Source organism: Alosa pseudoharengus, unplaced genomic scaffold (genome assembly GCF_046254945.1).
Source record: "Alosa pseudoharengus isolate Yale_2024_CS ecotype anadromous, Long Island Sound unplaced genomic scaffold, YU_APseudo_1.1 YU_APseudo_1.1_scf_1, whole genome shotgun sequence".
Lineage (NCBI taxonomy): Eukaryota > Metazoa > Chordata > Actinopteri > Clupeiformes > Clupeidae > Alosa > Alosa pseudoharengus.
This window is the reverse complement of record NW_027468564.1, coordinates 30239441-30261101: the sequence shown is the minus strand read 5'-3', so window position 1 is coordinate 30261101 and position 21661 is coordinate 30239441. Positions and strand designations below refer to the sequence as shown.

Below are 21661 nucleotides of genomic sequence, written 5' to 3'. Positions count from 1 at the left end.
TAATCTGCATAGGAGGAAAGGAACCTCCTTTAGATTGAGGGGAAGCCAGATTGCAGGCGTGGACACACCAGAGTCAGATGTCTCCAATCCCAATGACGGGCTGCGACCATGCAAACTATAGGAATAGTATAATAGTAATAATACGCTTTATTTGGTAACACTTTGTTTTAATGTGTCGCTGTTACAGTGTACTTACCTAATTAGGTACAGTGGTACAACCTGTGTAACAACATGTACTATCAGGTACTATCATTGTACTTGCATAATGTATTTGTGGGTACCTACATATAGTTGTTACATTGTAATACTGAGTGCTTTTACAACACTTTGCCAATTTGCCTAAATTTTCATCAGAGGCAAAAAGCTGACCTGAGACCTGCTGGATGGGGTAAATCGGGTCATGATAGATTTGATATACAAAGCATGCTTAGCTCCAGTCAAGGCCTCATTGTCTTCAGTGTACATGTAACAGCTGTGCTGCTACAACCTTGTTACTCTTTGATACAGTGGAATAAACCTATTAAGTGTACCAGTTAATTACTTACATGTACATATGACATGTATGTTATGTCTTCGATGTCTTGGAACAGGTCTACTAATTCACTACATAGTACATATATCAACTGTGTTGGTACACACTTATTGCTCTTTGATACAGTGGCATAAACCCATTAAAATGAAGTGTACCAGTTAAGTACTTACAATTACATATTACATGTATGTTGTGTCATTGGTGTCTTGGAACATGTCTGCCATTACCCTACATACTGTAGTACATGTATCAACTGTGTTGGTACACATTTATTACTCTTTTGATACAGTGGAATAAACCCATTAAAATAAAGTGTACCAGTTAAGTACTTACATCTACATATATACATACTGTCAATGATGTTATGCATCCTGTAATTGATGTGTTGAAATGTGTCTGCTGTTACACCACACAGTACATGTGAATTAGTAGACCTGTTCCAAGACAAGACCTGTTCCAGTTTATTCCACTGTATCAAAGAGTAACAAGGTTGTAGCAGCACAGCTGTTACATGTACACTGAAGACAATGAGGCCTTGACTGGAGCATGCTTTGTATATCAAATCTATCATGACCTGATTTAACCCATCCAGCAGGTCTCAGGTCAGCTCTTTGCCTCTGATGAAAATTTAGGCAAATTGGCAAAGTTTTGTAAAAGCACTCAGTATTACAATGTAACAACTATATGTAGGTGCCCACAAATACATTATGCAAGTACAATGATAGAACCTGATAGTACATGTTGTTACACAGGTTGTACCACTGTACCTAATTAGGTAGGTACACTGTAACAGTGACACATTAAAATAAAGTGTTACCCTTTATTTGTATGCTACCTTTCATACACAGAATGCAGCTCAAAGTGCATTAGATTTGGAACATGTAACACAATAGATACACCAGAGCCATCAATCTTTCCACTACCACCACATACTCATCACCCGAACGATAACCTATGAGGTCATTTCCGCTAACACTGACTAACGTTACATTGATGTTAATATACCTTATTGCCATGATGTGGTTATAGGACCCAACGTTGTTCATCAGGCTAATTAAGAGTTACGTAAGGTGATGTGGAGGGATGTTGAGTGGAATCCTCAGAGTTGTCCTCTACAGGCAACTGAGCAACACAGCACATGGGGTCATCAGAGAGGATTTGTGGGTAATTGTTCTGCACAGCAGTTGTGGTCAAGAGCGGTGTCCAAGGACCCATCTGCTTCAGCGTATATGGGATCATCAGACGGGTTTGTGGCTAATTCCGTGGCTGGGTATGGGAGATCTTGAGAGTTTAGAGATACATCAGGGTTGGAATTGGGAGGGTCACTTAAAGGGTTTGTTGATGATTCCAAGACAGAGTATATGGGGTTGTGGGAAATTACGGGGGACTCCGTGGTGGAATATGTGGAATCGTCTTGTGGGTCTGTGGCTGAGTCGCTGTTTGAGTATATAGGGTCTTCGGTAGAGTTTGAGTATATAATCTCAGCAGAGCTGCTTTTGGGTAACTGTGCAAGGGAGTATGTGGAGTCATTGCAAAGATCTACGGGTAATTCTGCCAGTGAATAAGCATTATCCTCAGAGACAGAATTCGGCCCACCTGTTTGGGCTTGGGGGTGAGCTGTCTCACCAGAGGGACTCATGGGTAATTCAGCAAGGTTGTAGGTGGGATTCTGTGGGTCGTGGGGCACCTCAGTCAAGGAACGCCTGCCATCATCACCCGAGAGGATTGTGGGTAATTCGGCAGTTGAGTAAACGTCATCTTCAGGGGAGCCTAATTGATTCAACGGGTGGAGAGAAGACGATGTGGACACAGAGTCAGAGGGTTTGTCGGCCGTAGAGTAAACTCCATCTGAGGGAGAGTCGCATACAGAGCCGTGGCCTGGGCTTGGTGGTGGATCAGCTGAGGTGTATATGGGCTCCTCCTCAGAGGTAGTTGGCACAGCAGCGATGTATGTGTAGTCATCAGAGAGGCTCATGGGTAATGGAGCGACCAAGTCGCTGTTGTCGGGGGAGACAAGGGTGAGATCTGGCGTCTCAGAGGGAGGAGGGTCACAGGAGGTCAGCTTAAACTCCTCGTCACACACTGGGATCTGAGAGAGAGAGAGAGATGAGAGAGAGAGATAGAGTGAGAGAGAGAGATAGAGTGAGAGAGAGAGATGAGAGAGAGAGATAGAGTGAAAGAGAGCAATATGTATGGGTTGTGACAGAGATAAAGCAAGTGCTTTAGGCTCATTGGTCAAGATAAATGTGTTGAGTAAATAACTAGACTTTTGTTTACCTCTATGTGGCTTCTCTGGTTCGTCTGTGTGCTGTTTGGTTGAGTGGAAGGGCCTAAACAGGACAAGAACCATAAACACGGTCACTGCATACTCAAAACATTGAACCTTGTATTCAGCATATCAACTGCACCATAGAGAGCAGGGTGTGTGCGCATTATTGTGTATGTGTGTGTGTGTGTGTGTGTGTGTGTGTGTGTTTACATCTGATTGGTATTTAGCACAGCTGAATATGAAAATGTACAATATTATGCATTTCTGACACACTCACCATGTCTCTTGTATCCCCTGCACACGTAGATACATATCAGTGGGAGCCCCACTGTCAGAAACACAGCAAACAGTGCCACAGATGCGATCACAGTCACGCCTAAGGGAAGAGCCAACATTAGCAACAATGCTAAAAGCTAAAGGGCAACATTAGCAACAATGCTAAAAGCTAAAAAGTCAAAGTCATTATACAGGGAAGAAATAAAAAAACCTTAAGAAAAGAAAGTAAACCCAATGGCTACATATGTAGTAAATAATGACAAAACCATCACAGTCAACCCAGAAAGGAGGCTACTGTGCTGTATAGCCATAAACATAAAAGCTAAAGCAAAAAAAAGAAAGAAAAGCTCCAGTCACTGTTGTCATAGGCTCTTAATAACATAACAACATGACGGCTGATTTAACACCACGAGCGAGACCTTAACCACAAACATTGAGAGGTCAGCTCAAGGCTCCAACATGCCAGGATAACTATGGCTCATGCACAATAACTTTGCTTGTCGATAGTCTTTGCACTTTACCTACCATTTAAACTTGGGCCCTAAAGGCTAAGGCATAGTTAGCAGTGACAAATCACAATTAATTTGATGTCTGATTAAAACTGCTATATGCTTAGCCCTCAGTGAGAGTGCCATTGTTGCAGTTCTATGTTTTTTTTCATACCATATAATGACAATGGTGATAAAGTTGAAGACAATGAAGACGATTGTGTTAACTGAGAAGTTGATGCTAAGGTTGTTGTTGATGATGAAGATAATGATGAATTTGGCGAATGGGAAAACGACAACAGCGATGATGATGATGATGATGATGATGATGATGATAATGATGATGGCGGCGATGATGGTGATGCTGCTGCTGCTGCTGATGAAATCGGTGGTAATGAAGATGATGAAGATACTGTTGACAGGTTTGTTACTCGTGCTGATGATAAGACTGAAAACACATAGAATAAAATAACTGTTAAAGGTGCAGTCAGCGATTGCGCAGGAAGTCACATTTGTTTATATTTATATTTAAATTTATTAGCAGACACTTTTGTCCAAAACAACATACATTATATGTTAACCATGGACCAAACAAAACACACCAGAGGTAGCTCACCCCTCCCTTCAATATTCCCAAAAACTCCACGCAGGGTCTTGTCTTTGTTAAGGGGACAAGCTGCACACACTGTGTTTGTTTCCAGGTTTTAGAGTAGTCTGGGCAGAAATTGTTTTTTTTTTACAGTGTAGGCGGTCGTGGCCTTTTTTTACAATGTAGGTGGATGTGACCTAAGCTACATTTAAGCATCTTTGGAACAAATTAACGTTGTCAATATTTTGATACTTTTGTCAAATAGCAACAAAACAATTCATAATGCTCGTGCAACATGCAAGCATGCCTCAGTGTACAGTGGCTTAGAAACTTGCTTAAAGGTTTGTATGGGTATTCCCAGGCTAAAATCTTGTGAAGCAAAAGAGAGGAGAGGAGAGGCTACATTCCATAGCTGACCCTTTATAGGGTGGCCATATGTCTGGATTTAGGCCGGACAGTTCTAGTGCATCTTCAAGCCGCCCATTTGTCCCTTTTTGGAGTTGCAATGGGCCTAAAGAGCCCCGCTCTAGAATCTTACGCAAGTTACATAGGGCACCGCAAGTTAATCAAGGCCCCATCCCCCATCTCCCCTTGAGTCAAGGTAGCGATAGCGAAAGTATCTCATAAATTAAGAAGATGACACCAAATTACCCTTCAGAGCATGATAAACAGAAGAAGAAACTTCACAAGAAGGAACAGCAGTCGGGTGTCCTCGGTTTGATGTCAACAAATAATCTGAGTACAGTATATTTGTATACTGTATCTAACATTAAATTGATCTGATTATTTGCATCGATACAGCATGGGGCTTGCAGGCCTAGCCTACCTAGTCTGTGGCTTGCTTGCCAGCCTTTCCCAGTCAGAATAATTCGCAAAAGTTATGAAATATAACCGCATATTCCGTTTTTTGAATGCAGACGACTGGCTATTAAAAAAAACACATCTTAGTATCGTATACTCGAGATGAAACTAGCAGTTTTTCAGCAGAAACATGAGGACCTGTCTAAACTAATGGGTGATTTTACTTTCCCCATACATTTTTAAAACAAGTACATGGTTTTACAATATTTCAGACAAGCTTTAGTTGGTTTATATGGAATGTTTTTTGTGCCAAAATTAAATAAATAAATGAAATATGAAATCAATAAATGAAATATGAAATAAATAATTAAAAGTTGAAATAAATAAATGAAATATGAAATAAATAAATAAAATATTAAATAAATAGTTAAATAAATAAAAAAATGTTAAATGCATAAATAAATAAAAGATTAAATGTAAAAACCATATATACATTGACATTGACATTTACATTCCATATGCACGGTCTTGCAATGTGCCATGAAATAAATAAATACGTCAGTCACCCATCTTTTATTTATTTATTTCACATTTTATTTATTTATTTAACTTTTTATTTATTTATTTAATCTTTTATTTATTTATTTCAACTTTTAATTATTTATTTCATATTTAATTTATTGATTTCATATTTCATTTATTTATTTAATTTTGTCACAAAAAACATTCCATAGGTTTAGAGCAGGTGTCGGCAACCTTTTCTTTTAAAAAGTCCATTTTGTTGACCAGAAAAAACAATAAAATCTGTCTGGGGCCGTAAATATATCAGAACCATTTTAAAGAAATCAGTTTAAACCTCTCTATCTTTATTAGCCTCAGGCATATGGCATTCTCGCCATACATTGTATATGCTGTATTGTACAGTATAATATTTTCACAAACTGTTAATGTGTTGGGACAGCTTGAAGCTTAACAACTATATGAAATTGTTAGAAATATTTTATAACTTCCATTTTAGGGAAAGCCAGGGAGCCACTAGAGGAACTAAAGGGCCACCCTCGGGCCGTACGTTGCCTACCCCTGGATTAGATACAGCTGAACCTATGCAAAATGGAAATAGCCTTGTTATCATGGACAAAATTGTATTGTAGTTGGGAGTAGCCAGAGTCCTATGTAATTATTCTTGCCTCACTAAATACCACAAAGTGTTCTCCTTTTTGGTGTTATGGAAATGGCCACCCTACCCTTTGCAGTGTCCTAGCATGCCATCTTTAATCAGCCGTAAAAGCACAGCACAGCTTTAAACAGCTTAAACTTAACGTTTATGCTTTACGTAAACTAGTAACTGTAGTATACACTACAGAGTAGCACACTGTGTATGCAGTATGTAATGTCTTCACACATTTGGGTACACGCTGATTACACTTCCTGAAACACATTCAGTCCCCCTGTTGCTATAGCAAATGCTTAGTGTAGTTAGCATCCTGCTACAATAGACCGGATTCGATCCTTGTCTAACACTCAAAGTTGTTAAATGAGTCTCAAAGGTTTTCAAATTCATGCTTGAATCTCCTATGTTTACAAGATCACACCACTGCAGTGAAACGGTAGACTGCTACAATTGACTCGATTGTGGTCTGTTGTTAGTGTGTTGTGTGTTTGGTGTGTGTGTGTGTGTGTGTGTGTGTGAGAGAGAGAGAGAGAGAGAGAGAGAGAGAGAGAGAGAGAGAGAGAGAGAGAGAGAGAGAGAGAGAGAGAGAGAGAGAAAGAGAGAGTAATGTTATTACTTACCTGATACTACCGGTAGGATTGAGGAGAGAATGATGAATCTAGCCATAACGTCTACAGCTGGTAGCCCTTCACCAAATGGTTGTCTTTCGCGACTGTACAAAATGTCTTCTAACACAGAAATTTATTTATACACTTCCCTCTCACAGGCATGTGGTTAGCTACAGCCTTTTTTCATAGCTCTCAATAAACTCTTCCTCTTTCTGTATGCATTCCACACTATTACACTAATGAGCAAGTGTGTCAGGGAGTGGACGAAGAGTAAATGTTTCCTTAAAAGTTGTTTTTCTTCACTTCTCTCTTTTTCTTTTCTTCTCTTCAGACTTTTATTAAAGCCATGTCATAGTCTTTGAGTCTTTTATTCATTTAAAAGCCTCTTTCCCATACATGTTGGTGTATGCATAATGCAAACACATGGGCATGTAATCATCTTAAGGTGATCCGAATTATGCATCATTTATAAATAATATGATATTATTACTGTCTCTGCACCTCTGTACCCCCCTCTGCCCCCCCCCCCCCTTTGTTCCCTTGTAACCATGGCGATGTTAATAATTTGTTCCCTTGTAACCATGGCGATGTTAATAATTTGTTCCCTCTGTTCCTTTTCTTTCTTTTCATCCTCTTTCGTTGCTCCTCTCTTCTCTCTTTCCCTCTCTCTACCTCGTTTCTCTCAATCCCACCCTTTACATGTAGGTGTATGCCTGATGCAAAACACATGAGCATGTACAGTTCTCCTCTAGGTGATCCGAATTATACATCCTTTGCCTGTATGGTGCAATAAGGAACCTGATCAGAGAACAGACAACGAAAAACTAAAAGAAAAACAAAACAAAAAGCAAAGTAAAGACCAGTTCACGCAGGCATAAAACAAAATTCCAAATACCGGTAACAAAAATAAAAATACTAAAATTGTGTTTCTTGCATACATGAGTAATCTGTCAGGTCATTGTGTGGCATCATGTCTCATGAGCAAGATAATAGAGAACATGAGTTGTGGTGCGCGAGGCTGAAAATGTCACTCGGAGGGCAAGCCGACGTGATCGTTCTGAGGGCGTATGTGGTTGATAACACACTATGTGGTTGATAACACACACACGCCAATGCGAACAGCCGCTAGTGCTTGTGTCGTTCGGTCCTGTTTTTAACCCTGCACTCTCTAACCCCCGATACCCGAACGTTCCACAAGCACAGCTAAGCTAGCTGGCATCCGTTACACTTACAGTACATGTACAGTAATAGCATGTGTCTTGCTACGCCTGCCCACCTCCTGCCCGTTTTTTGAATTGAATTGAATTTGAATAAAAATCAATTGAAATTCCTCGATTGTCTGTTTGACTCGGAGTGAGAAATACTGCATGAATGATCAAAGGTCGAGAGTAATAAATGGGCCTGTGTGCCGCTCACACAGTCTCCAAGCTCGCTTCAACCACAGGCCAGATGAGGAAGTTCACAAACAACACACACTGACAGTTATAGATCCAGATACAAACACACACCACACACGTACTGTAGCCTATGTGGACGGGCAGAGTCACTCGTGAGCGAGCTGTGGTGTGGTGAGAGTGCACGTGGACACGGCTGAAACTTTTGATGACATCACTTGGGAGTATGCCAATGAGTGTGTTGGGTGGACTGGCTAGTGTATGAAAATAAAGAAATAAGATAAAATAAATAAAGTAATGAATACTGATTAGTGTGCATATAGTGCACACAATCTTGTTCATCTGCATCATCCCTCTGCAAAATGTTTGATAGGTTATAGCAGTTAGCCTAAAGCTTCCTTTTAGCTATATGCTAGCTATAGAGCATGTTGAGGTTTTTTCTTTTAATACTGTGTTTTATCTTTATCATCTAGTGGTATGATCAAAGGCAAGCAGCCACCAATACTTAGGACTCTGCACTAGGAGGACTGGGGTTGCCACAGACCACAAGAGTGAGATGAAGGGGGAGATTGCAGTTCCTCATTCACGGTTTCAAGTGAGCGGAGAACATAGACAGGGATTTCAGTCTTAGACAGGCCATTAGGGACCTGGACTAATATGTCAATACACTATGTTTAGTGTTGTTGTAGTGTTTTTAAATAAAGACAATTTGTGGATTTATAAATGATTGTTTATTAAAAAGTGGATAAATATGAATTAGAATACCAGAAGAAACAATAAGAGAATATGAATCACATTTTAGTTTTAAAACATATGAAAAAACAGATATCACAAAAGCCAAAATTGTATTATAGCAGACATTGCAGATGCTTGCAAATGTATTCAATGCCCATTCTATTTTCTCTAATATAACATATTTACACGCATTTAATTTGCAATGATATATTTACAGGGACAAAACAGCCCGATAAAAGTAACAGTTAGCAACAATAAAACAATATATGTGGTAAGGAAGTGTAATACCGCAGTGTAATAAAAGTGTAATTAAAAAGTGTAATACCGGAAATGGTATGAATACTTCATAAGTAATAAGTGGTGGTGTGGCATAGTTTTGGACCCCAGGTTAGAGGTGCAGTGGCAAGATATGGAGATGTATCCCACATGTGTCACGTTGTCTGCCAGTATTCAAGACTGCCACAGCACACATTGCTTGCTAGGAATAGTATGAATGATAGTAGCCCCCAGCACCATCGAGGGGCATCGTTTATTAGCGAACGAACTACCTTTCCTGAGATGACAGCACTGCTCTGTCGTGGCTAGACATCAACGCTCATCAGTACTCTGCTTGTGTTATGGGGTCGGCCCAAATTCACCAAAGCCACCGCATGTTTTGAAAAGATATTATGTGTGAATGAATCACAGAGGTGCTTTACAGACCGAAGTTGACATTTGTGGTGATGTTGTCCTTGGTGTGTAAAGACTAATAAGAACTCATGTATTAAATAACCTCTGTGATTTTGTGTGAATATTTGGTCTGGAATTTCATACATGGTGAGAAAGGGACAAACCCTATTTGTCCTGGGCAATACCCTATCTCCACTGATGTCATTGCCTATGGTCCTAATTGTGCACAAGGTCATGTGTAGTCAACATCAGAAACTATAGGGAAGCTACTGTACACATACTAAGTGATTTAGAGAAAGTCTTTGTGCACATCCCAGGTGCAGGACAGGACATTTCAAAATGTTTAAAAAGAAGAAGTAGTCCACCAAGCAAGTAAGCCAAAGTATAAGAAAATAAAGAAAAATACTATCGAGAAGTGTGCGGACCTCTCTTACTAGAATACTAAGTGAGCCTCTAAATGCTTGTACTAAGTGGTCAGTTCGGCTGTGGAGCAATACTACTGAGAAGTGTGCGGTGGCTGAACAAGGGAATAGTTCCCATCATCACAGGGGTTTGTGGGTAACTCAGCAGTACAGTATGTCGGGTCATCAGGGGTTAATGGGTAGTTTAGCATGCAACAAGAGGAGCTTGTGGGTGATTTAGCAAGAGAATAGGTACCATCATCAGTGGGTTTTGTGGGAAATCCAGCAAGAGAATAAGTGCCATCTTCAGAAGGGATTGTGAGTGATTTATCTAGTGAGTCAATACCATCATCTGAAGGGTTTGGTGCCAACTCTACAGTGGAGTAAGTGGGGTCATCAGATGGGATTGTGGGTAATTGAGCCATGGCATAAACAGTGTTGGGGTTGGTGTCTGTGGCTTCAGTCAGTTGTGGGGGTCTGGGGTCCTTGATCTCCTCATACGTCCTGTCTGTCAGTGGAATCTGAGAGAGCCATAGAGAGAGAGAGGACAGAGAGTGTATTGGCGTGAGTAAGAGAGAATGTTTGAGAAAGAGTGTGTGTTTGTGTGTGTGTGTGTGTGTGTGTGTGTGTGTGTGTGTGTGTGTGTGTGTGAAAAGAGAGATTCATTGTTTATGTACAGTATTTGCCGTCACTGGAGCATAGCTTGTCATTGTTTTGAGTTTGTTACCTGTGTGTTGCCTGCTGTTTCTCCACCAGCAGTCCTTGAACACTCTGTAGAAAACAGCACAGAATTAGAATAAAAGACAACTGTGTGTGTGTGTGTGTGTGTGTGTGTGTGTATATTTGTGTTGTATGTGTGTGTAACTGAACATTTGTGGTTAACCTCTTGTCCTTTTTCTCCTCTGCATGCAGACAATGATCAACAGCAGCAGAGCTGCAGCGGTCAGAACCACACAGACAACCACAACAGCCCCTGATAGGAGAGTTAAGGACAGACCTCAGTAACAGTAGAAACCAGTAAAGAGAGTTAAAGGTGCTCTAAGCGATGGCACACGTTGTTTAGGCTAAAACATTGTATGTCACTTACTGCAAACATCACCAAACCAACAGCTAGATGTCTGTGTCCTGAATACACTGTAAAACAACGCAATCTCTGTGGACAGCCCAGGCTCCAAAAACGGCAACAAAAACAACCTGGGCAAACCTAGCCCATGAAAATATAACAAACTGTTCCAGCAAATAACGCGAGACGAGATGCGCGTTTAGGAGGGGGAGGAAGTAGCGAGCTAGCTCTGTTTTGTTTGAAAGTGAACAGAAGTGATGTTACCCAGCATCACTTAGAGCACCTTTAAACCTACAAAGTCAGACTTCACTAGCAGCAGAAAGCAGACCAGTCCACAAACATAGCAGTGTAGGCGTGTCAAATGTTAACTAATCGGTTTTCCTGAACAGCACATACTGTATACGTCCCTGTAGGCCTATATCTGTGATTGTGACTGTGGAAGTAGCTAAGTTCTGCAGTAGAGCAATGACCACTACCAGTTCAATAAAATGCACAGTGACATTACAAGAATATGCAGCATACACTATGGTGCATTTACATTTGTTGGAGCAATAAACATAATCAGGTAGGAATTACTGTAGCCTACTCATGCTCCAACATTCCATTCTTTCTTAATTAGAGTATTATCTATAGAACATCGACATCGGCTTACAAGCTGTATTTTAGTATTTTCAGAACATTTCTGCAGATATTCCAGGAGATAAATCTGCCAGACTAATGGACTAGAAGACTATACAATTCTAATACCGGAGTGTGACAATGTGACCCACTCTGTCACTATATTTGTAATTAATTTCTTTAACATTTGTTGTTTCCTCATTGCAGGCTATTTTCTTCTTGGCAGGGGGTTGCACACATGGTAAGTTATTGTTTGCCTTTCTATTATGTTTTGTTATTGTGTTAATGCACATTGTGATTTATTTATGTATTTGTAGCCTAGGTCTTTTTGGGATGGACGCACGAGAAGAGATGTGTGCTCCATTCTGACTGTGCATACCCAAACTGGCTGATCAGACTGAGGGGTAGGCCTGTATTTTCAATTAGAGAGTATCACCTGATCTATTTAAAATCCCCATGGTGGAAGAAGGTGGGGGCCTCTCTATTGCACATGTTGTGCGTATGTTGACATTGCTGTGAGTGTCTGTTTTTAATGAGGCTATTAAAGTCCATGTGAGGCTTGCCGCTTTTCTTTTTGTATATTGAATGAAGTTATTTTCTACAGAGGTGTTTGACAGAGTCTGAAGATATCAGCATATTGAATAACTGTATTATGCACTGTATTAACATAATTGAATCCAGTATTGTGCATCCCTATTCTAAATATAGAAATGATATTAAACATACATGTTGAAGATGATGACAGTGTCCATGATGAAGATGGTGTGGATGGTGTGGATGGCGATGTTGATGTAGATGGTGTTGTTGTTCGTGGAGATGAGGATGATGGTGATGGCTGGGGCAAGATGGATGGTGGTTGTGAAGGTGAGGGGTCAGGAGAGGGAACAGGTGATGGTGGAGAAGAAGATGCAGGCATGGCTGATGGTCTTGGAGTCACCTGTAGCTCTGTGTAGTATTCATATATGGACACAGAAGTTCCATTGGTTCCACACCAGTACTTCCCAGAATCCTCTGGTTTCAGTCCAGTGATGGTCACAGTGAAGGTTGCAGCAGTGGTGTTTTCATAGAAAGAGTATCTCCGACTTTTGGCCACTGTTTTTTTCTGAGATTGAATGAGAGGTCTGTGTTGTCTGTTGCACTCATCCTTACAGAGGAGTTTTATTTTCTCAGAATCATCAGGGTAATATGGACAGATGATCTGAACTTCACCACCTACATATCCACTCTGTTGAGTCTCTTTATGTGGACAGAAATAATGATGCTGTTAAAAGTATGTAATTGCAAAATTACAAAATGGCTACTTATATTGCTTAAATAATAATGCAAATAAATAAAATGGTAAACATATTATATAAAACACATATAGCAACACCAAAAGGTATAACTCACCAATGAAGAGTTGAGTTGAGTTGATCAGAGTGATGGATCTGTCTGATTCAGCTGCACCAGCTCCACACCAATACTCTCCAGCATCTCTTTCAGTCAGCTGGAGTAGGGTCACAGAGAACTTCACCTCATTTTCATCAGCGGGTAGCTTTTGTATTTTCATCTTGTGTGTTTTGTGTGAAGTCAGTTCAAAGCAGGATAACTTTCTATGACGCTGGCAGAGGTATTTGGATCTGTGTTTGTAGGGTTCTGGGAAACTGCAGTTTATCTCAATACTTCCCCCATGACAGTGAGTCATTGATTTAGGATTCCAGTTACCTGTCAAAGCTAGAAGAGAGAAGAATGATTATATTGCACACTCAAACTCCATCATGATCTATCTCTCATTATCTCTTTTAGGAACTAAAAACACAACTCAAGTGGTATAATTAATTGGTATTAGTGAAGTGAATGTACAAACCTTTCTGAACAACCAGTTGTATGTCAGTAGAGGTATCAGGAGGAGCGTTCTCCACCACATACCTGTATTCTCCACTGTCCTCAGTAATCAGCTGAGTGATGAGCACCATGAAGTTCCCCTCTGATGGGTTGTCATAGAGAGATAACTTTCCATTTTGTGCAGGACTAGTTGTACTATCTGCTTTTATATTTCTTGAACAGGCAGATACTGATCCTTTGCAGAGATACTTCCTGTTGCTTTGATAAAGCAACTTATATTTACACTTAATGATGACAGCACCCCCTTCATGTCCAGTTACTTCAAATGGTTAAACTCCAGCTGTTCATGAAGAAAATATGTAGAAAATATAAAAGAGTTTAGTGTGAGGCTGTGGTCAGAGCAGAAGTGCATGTCCAGGCCTTGCTGCAGTTGTACACTGAGCATGTGCATGGTGCATTCTGCTGATGAGCATTTGTTCACTTGGTGTTCTAGTGTCATCAATGTTTTTTAGCAAAGCAGAAGACAAACACTAACACATGCTGAATAAAAACATGACCCAACATGACCGTATGCAGTCATGAAGGAATACACACTTTGACCTTGTTATACAGACTGAACTTGAACATACAGTTGTGCACAGTATATAAAAAGTATAATTAAGATAATCAGGACAACTTAAGCAAAATTGAGTAATACAATAAGGCAGCAACACTAAAAGTAGCAATTTAGGCATAGTGATAGTGTAATGGTTCCTTCAGCATCTACAATACTCTTCAAAAATATTTACCTGAGAGTATGAAAAGAAAGATAATGAGAAAAGCAATAATCTCCATTACTGATGGCTTCCCATCATATTTAGTCCAGAGGTTTGCTGTGCTCTGCTCTATTCTGCCTGCAGCTAATTCACACACAGTTATTGTTTGTTCTCTTCCTGTTCAGACTCATGAGTCGTTGCTGTTCTGCCAACTCAAATGTCTGAGGTTCACCTCTTCCTCTATTTCTGCTTACTTCTGACAGACACTTTTACCGTAACAAGAGAGAACACATTTTACAATATCCTAAGTACATCACTTTACTTGATTCAGCAAAGGTATATGATGACTATTAGTATGCTAAACTTGTGAATGCTAAAATAATGGTGTAATATTAGTAGTACAGTACATAGAAATATCTCCAACAAGGAGACATAGTGACATCTACTGGATGGAACTACAGTTGCAATGGTCCAACATGTTTACATTTAATTGTTGCTGGAAGGCACATACTTGTAAACATACTGTAACTCTAGGTATCGCTGACCTCTAGATCTTTTGATCTCTTCACCTTCGTGTTCAGTCAACAGTACTCTATCTGATATTCAGTATCAGTAAGAGCAGCCTACGGCCTTCTCAGTGACCATATGCCTGGTCACCATCTGCAGCACATTCACTTTGGTCAGACTCAGTATCTCAGCACATTCATAAGCAAATGTTTGTGACCGTTCTGTTAGATGAGGCTGCCATTGCTGAACTCTACAGGACTCTATTGTTATATCTATACATCAGAGTGCATATACCACAAAAAGCATATTACATACAACATAGCTGTCTGATTGTGGATGTATGAGTTACAGTATATATATATACATAATGCCTTATTTACCAACTGAAAAGCTGCACAATCACAAAAGCATTTGTTGTTCTGCCAGTTCAGAAATAGAATGCACTTTACCTGGAAGAATGAAGAGAAGCACGACAGCAAGGATCTCCATTCTAGAATGCTCTCTGGTTCCTTTAGTACAGATGCCCTCTCTCTGCTCTACGCTGCATGCAGGACGTTCTATATTTGTTCTCTTCCTGTTCAGGCTGAGACGTACGTGGTTTAGTGTTGAGTTTTCTGTCCACTCGAATGTGTGAAGTCCACCTCTTCCGCTAGATCTACACTCTTATGAGAAGCACATTCAGTAACAAAAGATCATATACTGTATGGAGTGTGTGTTTTCCTTTGTACATGTGCTTTGTACTTCAGTGTGTCTTATTTGTGCCTTATGTGCACACACATGAATGATAAAAAGGTTCCATAATGCTACAGCACATAGAAAGAGGTAAAGCGACCTCTGCTGGATTAAAAATGGAAATGCATCATTCAAACATGGTGAAATTCCTTTGGTCTGAATTCATCTATATCACTATATCACTCTGACTGTGTAACCCTTATAAATGTGTTCTATGTCTTTCACTCTGGCACATTGGAAAAGCGACAACCCTTGTGGTGTGATGGCCATGGTAATCATTGTAAATTAAGTTGGTCTCATTGAGGTCTAGATTTTTCTACCACCATAACTCATTAGTTCATTCAAGAGGTCATCTTCTTTTCTGGCAGCCAGTTTCATATGGTCAGAATTCTGTATGATGGTATGTTGTTGTCTTAAAATGGTTGGTCCACCTTTGTGTGCTTTGTGTGTCGCTTTGAATAAGAGTGTTTGCAAAGTACCCAACACTGTATGTACTTTATCACAGTACTTTATTTATCTTTAATTGAAAATGTTTGAGAAATTCATACACACTGCTTTGAATTGTAGAATGTATTTTTTTTTTTACCAAACAAAAAGCTATGTAAGCATAAAGCCATCTGTGTGATTCAGCCAGTTCAGACAGTTAACACACACAATGAATGTGTCTGGGCCATTTTGGTGTGAACTGGGGACTCAGGGTTAGTGCAAAAAGGCTGGCTCACATTGACATAATATCTTTTTTATTCTTATTTTATTATCTTTATTTTCCCCATGGCTCTGTGTGCAGCTGTGTACTGGTGAGTCATATGAGAAGTTAGTTGTGTGGTGTGCTTGCAAGGGACATGTAGGTCCAGGGTCTAAAGGGTCAATTTATACTTCAGGCATAGTGTCGCTTGACAATAACAAGTTCTTGTTTTGATTACTTTGATCTCAGTACAGGCCCCAAATGACAGTTTGCATCATCAGGGGTTGCTAGGCAGGTCGGCAGTGAGGTTTGAAGGGCGATGTAGTGATATAGTTGTCTGTTGGTGAAACGAGTCAGAGGTTATGAAAGTACCAAAATACTTATTATTGTTATTTTTTATTATAATACAGTATGGACAGGTGATTTCTAAAGTGGGGCCAAGGCTCCACTGGAGCTAAAAAGATGCAGCAGATGGGGGCTTACCTGAGGGAGACAGACTAACTGGAGGTGTGTTTTAAGTTCCAGCCATCACACGTGCATACACACTGCAAGAAAGTGACTTACCAGTGACACAGCAGCCCACCGCAAGCAACAATGACACCACAAATGTGCAGCTACAGGGTCCCACCACCAGGTGACTAGCCTCCCTCAAAGAGGGCCCCACATCTGCTAAACAAACAAATAAAACAGCACCACAAGGGGGCAAAAATACAGTAGGCCTATACAGACGTTACGGTAGGTAATGCAGGCACACCAGGACAAAAGAAATAAAAAACACACACAAAGTACAGCCAGCACCAGACAGGCACTATAAGCAGTTACAAGAATGAAGCATATGCCACTTTTGCCCCGTTCCTCTTTACTAATGCGGCAAGCAACATGCAGGCAGACAAAGAAACACAATTATACAGACAAGCAGACGTAGACACTAAGTTAATGCCCACAAAAAGAAATAAAACAGACACGGACCTTAATCAAAAACGGCACACAATTAGGCTACACCAAAATAAACTAACTACAGACAAAACAGCAGCACGACCCACGCTATGCACCCCGCTTAGATGGAAAGGGCTGCGCATAAAGCCTTCTACTGCTGCCTAGAAAGTTACCCATTAAAGCAGGCATCGTACATACCTATGTTCGTAACTACGATTAGTGGACAAAGCGCCATATGGAGAGTGTTGTGTTCGGATTTAGGCAATAATCACACAGGCTTAGTAGCATGCCATACTCCACGACACATGCCGTAAAACAGTCGCGCCTCTTAAAGGCACAGTAACCTTAAAACCACTATGCTCAACAGGGCACTGTAAGACTGTTTTGCAAACATAACATTTCCCCCCCCCCTTCAAGAAGACCAAACCAAAACTCTCAGTCTCCCTAAACCCACAGTAACTTTCACCCTGTAACATAGTCCCCATGCTCAGCTCTCAAACAATCCAGGGGCTGCCTTAGCTCTCGTCCGATCATGAGCAGCGTGGGTGACACCCCCGTAGTGGAATGCTTGGACGCCCGGATGGTCTGCAGAGTTTGGCTGAGCGCATCATCAAATGTTTTCCCCTCTTCCAAGCAGACTCTGAGTCCATTTTTGAGCGTTTGATTTCTTTCCACTCCCCCATTACTCTCTGGGTGATACACGGCTGTTCGGATGTGCTTGATTGACCGAATGACCAGGAACTCTGTGAACTCGGCTGATGGAAATTGGGCCCCGTTGTCCGTAGTAACAACACTGGGAAGCCCCAGTGCCCAAACAGGCCATCCAGGTGACTAATGATGACGTTAGAGGTGATAGAGGTCAGTTGAACAACCTCTAGCCATTTTGAATGGAGGTCATGTACCACCAGCAGGAAGCGTGCGTGTGCAGGTGCTCCATGCAGTTCTCCACAGAGGTCTACCTGGATGTGTTCCCAAGGCCCAGTAGGCCAAGGGGTTGGGGTCAGGGGTGCTGTGGAAGGCTGGCCTCGAAGGCTGTATCCCGGCAGCGTTGTTTCACCTTGACCACACCCAGGTGCCCTTCGTGAGCCATGTGCAGCACTCTTGCCCTTAGGGTCTCTGGGACAAGCGCACGATGGCCACGAGCGAGACACACTGACCCCCAGCAGGATAGCTCATCACGAAAACGGTAATAGGGAAGCAGGTTGTCATCCACCTTGGCCGGCCAGCCATTCTGGAAGAAGGCGCGGAGAGCGGTGAGTGTGCTGTCCTCAGGGATGGATTACTGCACGGGCCTACTGGGCCCAGGGCCAGGGGCCCAAGAGGTCAGGGGGCCCTGAAGCCCAAGCCTTTGCATGGAATCATTAGCCTGACGTAGTCATACTCAATTCTAGTCAGAATTTGAGTCTGATACTGCTCCATAGAGCTGTGATTATGGGGCGTGTTTCAAACAAACCAGGAAAAAAAATGCCTCTGCACTCAATTGGATAGACCTACAACCAATCAGAGCTACGGAGTGTGTGATGTATGTTAAGCGACGCATAGTTGATGTCAACAGAACTCAACTGCACGCTAGAAGAAGAAAATGTGAGCGATTTTCGCAGGTGTTGTAAAAATAATGTAAGGATACACGGAGTTCTTCAACACACGAACCTCATTTTTGAGAGAAACAGTAAAGGTGAATGCATATACGATCAAGTTATCCGTTTAGGATTACAACTCCACAACACTGCAAACAAATCGCATCGCATTTGTCGGTCCTGTCAGAACTTTATAACACGGTTGGTTGGAACGCGACATGCCCGTGTTTAAAAAATGGACAGAAGACGAAGGAGACCAGCCTGAAGAACCGTGTTCATCTGAGGCATCAGAGACGCCCCGGACTCTGAAGAAGTTCTGCCCCAATCCGTCAACTCCAACCGGTACAAAAACGCGAAGAAGCATTACAGAGGTAAGCTTGTTAATACATTTCTACTTCTTATGATATGACTATGAGAATAACCTCGATTGCCACGTTTCAGATGAGTTAATAGTGAGTCGTGATTATTGTCCAATGTGATAAACACTGTGCATTCCCACACTCCTCATTTCCGTGAAATCTATCTATGATTAAATCATCTAGTCATATTTTGACATGCCTAGTATTCTGGAAGCCAGCCCGAATTTCAGTGTAGTGTGAGCAAATGTTTCCAGGATAAACTTGTACCTGATGTGTAAGTTGGCCTCTGTCACTTTGTCAATATATAGAAACTTCATTTTGTAATGGACTAGCATGTTATCCAACCCCCACTTCTGTGCTCTGCACCTCTGTGGGGGGTGGGCAGTGTTTCTCTGACCTGCTCAGCAATTGCATCTGGTGTCACCATATTTAACAGTCTGTATTTTCCAATGTATTGTCAATGCACGTTATACTTATTAGGCTATACTGTAATTCTTCACACTGATGTGTTCACTTACATTTCAGGTTGTCACCCATTTTCCATCCACTTGACCTCCACCTGGAACACCTAAACAATTTTCTCAAATCATTTATGAGAGGATTGGGACCAAACATGTCAGAAATGTCAGCAGCCAGAATCAGTAGGTCCATTGGCATCGTCAAAGAGCTAATGGACAAAACGGACACAGAGCTGAAGCTGACAAGGCCGGCTGGCATTCATCATGTGGCCCGAGAACAGGACGTTTTAACACTGGTAAACGTTTTCAGGGAGACACAACTTTCCCAACAAAAATCACCCAGGCAGGCAGTCTCATGCATTCCCGAATTGCAAGAGAAACTTATTGGCAAAGCTGAATTACCAGGAGAAAATAATGGACTGGCAAAATGTGCCTATTTAAATAATTAAGTAAATGTGAAATGTAAATGGTGATGGTAATTTGTAAATATTGTTTTCGTAAATGACAATGTAAATAATTGTTTTCATATAATAGTTTAGTAGTATCCACATTCTTGAAAACATTTTTGTGTTTTCTTATTGGTTGTATGTTCAAAGTTCAGCGTATATCTTCAAACATTACCTATTATGTGTAGATATTAAAAATCTTTATTGACATGTCTTATTGTTTGTCTTTAAATGCAGAAACATCACCAACCAGTAGAGAAGTATAAACCATTTTAATTTTATTCAAAAATATTAATGTAACAGAGGTAAAAAAAAAGGCATTTGCACAACAACAGGACCCTGAAGCTACAAATTTGAGCCTGAATTTGAAGCTAGCCTTAGATCAAGAGCAAGCCTGATTCCAAGTTACTTGGGGATGATTGTATCTTATCATCCTCATCCTCGTCATCAAAGTAACCAGTGTAATCCATGTCAACCTGAACACGGTCATCCTGAACAACACAGTCATCAAACAAATTAGTTTGACTCTGTTCGATGTCATCAAAAACCTCATGCATAATTCATAGTATCTCTTTTGCATGTTCCAGCTTGTATGTAGGGAGATTATGGATAATGAAGTCCAGGTCAAATATCTGTGTGCACTGTTCTAAAACTGATCAATGAGTTCATCTCCAAAACCAGTGCAGGCTGTGTCGACTGTGTAAAGTGGTATGTTTTTATGGTCCTGAAGTAAACTATTCCTGTAAGTTTGTAACAGTTCCCTGATCAAAAGTGTGCCCTTAGGTGTGACTATTCTGTGTTTATGGTGTGATGAAACCTCCCCTTGAAAGTGTTCATATTTGGGGATTAGCTCCCCACAACCTTCAGGTTCACAAGAACAAACAGAATGGCAGTGAGTGCAGCACAGATGTCCTAGATCAACAGATGTGGTGTGTTCCTCAAAATGGCAGTACAAAGCTTTCCGCAGACAACTAGTGACTCCATTAAAGTACCGTCTTAACTGCTGGGTCAAGCTTTGTACTAACATCCCTCACAATCCAGTGTAGGCACTCCAGTGTATGGCCAGGTACTTTAATCAGACCCACTCTGATGTTTGTTCTGTTTGGGCTCAGGGCCAAATTTATTGGATTGTCCATCTGAAGCTGTTTCATAACCCTGGCTCTGGATTCCCGATCAGCAGAAGCGGTCAATGTCAGTACAGGTGTACCTGGAATATATAGCAGTACAAAAAGCAACCAATAAGTAACAGTAAAAATAAGAAATTATGAGTAGTATCATTTAGTACTTTTTAATGACTGTACTGACATCTAAAAAGAATACATCACTTATAAGGGGTACAGTGACTAGCCTACCAATATGGGTATGGTGCTTGAGTAAATAAATTAACACCCAAATGCCCTTCTGCCCTTTTGCAGCCTGACCACTGATAGAAATAAAACAGTAACCTACATTAGAATGTTTTAACAGCTAGTTCACTACAATCACACTAACGTTATGATTGTACCAAGTCTGAGTTAGCGAACGTACAACGATACCTAGGCTACTATGTTTACAACATGGGATTCATATCACGACATTGGGAGTTATTTACTAAGTCAGACAGTTAGACTCTCTTACCATTTGTAAGTTAGATGAACTTCGTCCATGACGATACCCATTACGTTGGCTTGAAAAACATCGGAGCCTAGCATGTCCCTCCACTTGTTGTTCAGCAGCCAGGATTCCGGGCTTCAAAAAAGGATCTGGCAACGACCGCTGGCTATATCCA

The 21661-nt window shown here is 40.9% G+C and overlaps 2 protein-coding genes and 2 long non-coding RNA genes across 5 annotated transcripts in view; 1 reads left to right on the top strand and 3 right to left on the bottom strand.

The window, feature by feature from the left end:
* Positions 1-1352: 1352 nt before the first annotated feature.
* Positions 1353-21661, bottom strand: part of LOC143124761 (uncharacterized) — a 43530-nt gene continuing 23221 nt past the window's right edge. The window contains exons 1-5 of one of the 2 annotated variants that reach the window (XM_076286477.1): positions 6747-6830; positions 3741-4013; positions 3079-3177; positions 2810-2862; positions 1353-2621 (exon numbers count right to left, since the gene is read on the bottom strand). In XM_076286477.1, coding sequence (XP_076142592.1) covers positions 1680-2621; positions 2810-2862; positions 3079-3177; positions 3741-4013; positions 6747-6792 — 1413 coding nt within the window. In that variant the 5' untranslated portion in view covers positions 6793-6830 and the 3' untranslated portion in view covers positions 1353-1679. Of the gene's footprint in view, positions 2622-2809; positions 2863-3078; positions 3178-3740; positions 4014-6746; positions 6831-21661 lie in introns of those variants that run through there. The other variant, XM_076286470.1, reaches the window with a different exon arrangement.
* LOC143124751 (uncharacterized) lies at positions 8896-13664 on the bottom strand. Its single transcript, XM_076286461.1, has 6 exons — positions 13461-13664; positions 13004-13327; positions 12341-12850; positions 10817-10906; positions 10661-10704; positions 8896-10454 (listed from the first exon to the last, which is right to left on the bottom strand). Exons 1-6 carry the CDS (start codon positions 13567-13569, stop codon positions 10029-10031), a joined length of 1503 nt encoding a protein of 500 aa, XP_076142576.1. The 5' UTR covers positions 13570-13664; the 3' UTR covers positions 8896-10028.
* Positions 13676-16534, bottom strand: LOC143124786 (uncharacterized). The gene is made up of 3 exons (XR_012987084.1): positions 16356-16534; positions 15150-15362; positions 13676-13778 (listed from the first exon to the last, which is right to left on the bottom strand). It is a non-coding gene; the product is annotated as an uncharacterized LOC143124786 (long non-coding RNA).
* LOC143124795 (uncharacterized) lies at positions 18457-20106 on the top strand. Its single transcript, XR_012987090.1, has 2 exons — positions 18457-19001; positions 19515-20106. It is a non-coding gene; the product is annotated as an uncharacterized LOC143124795 (long non-coding RNA).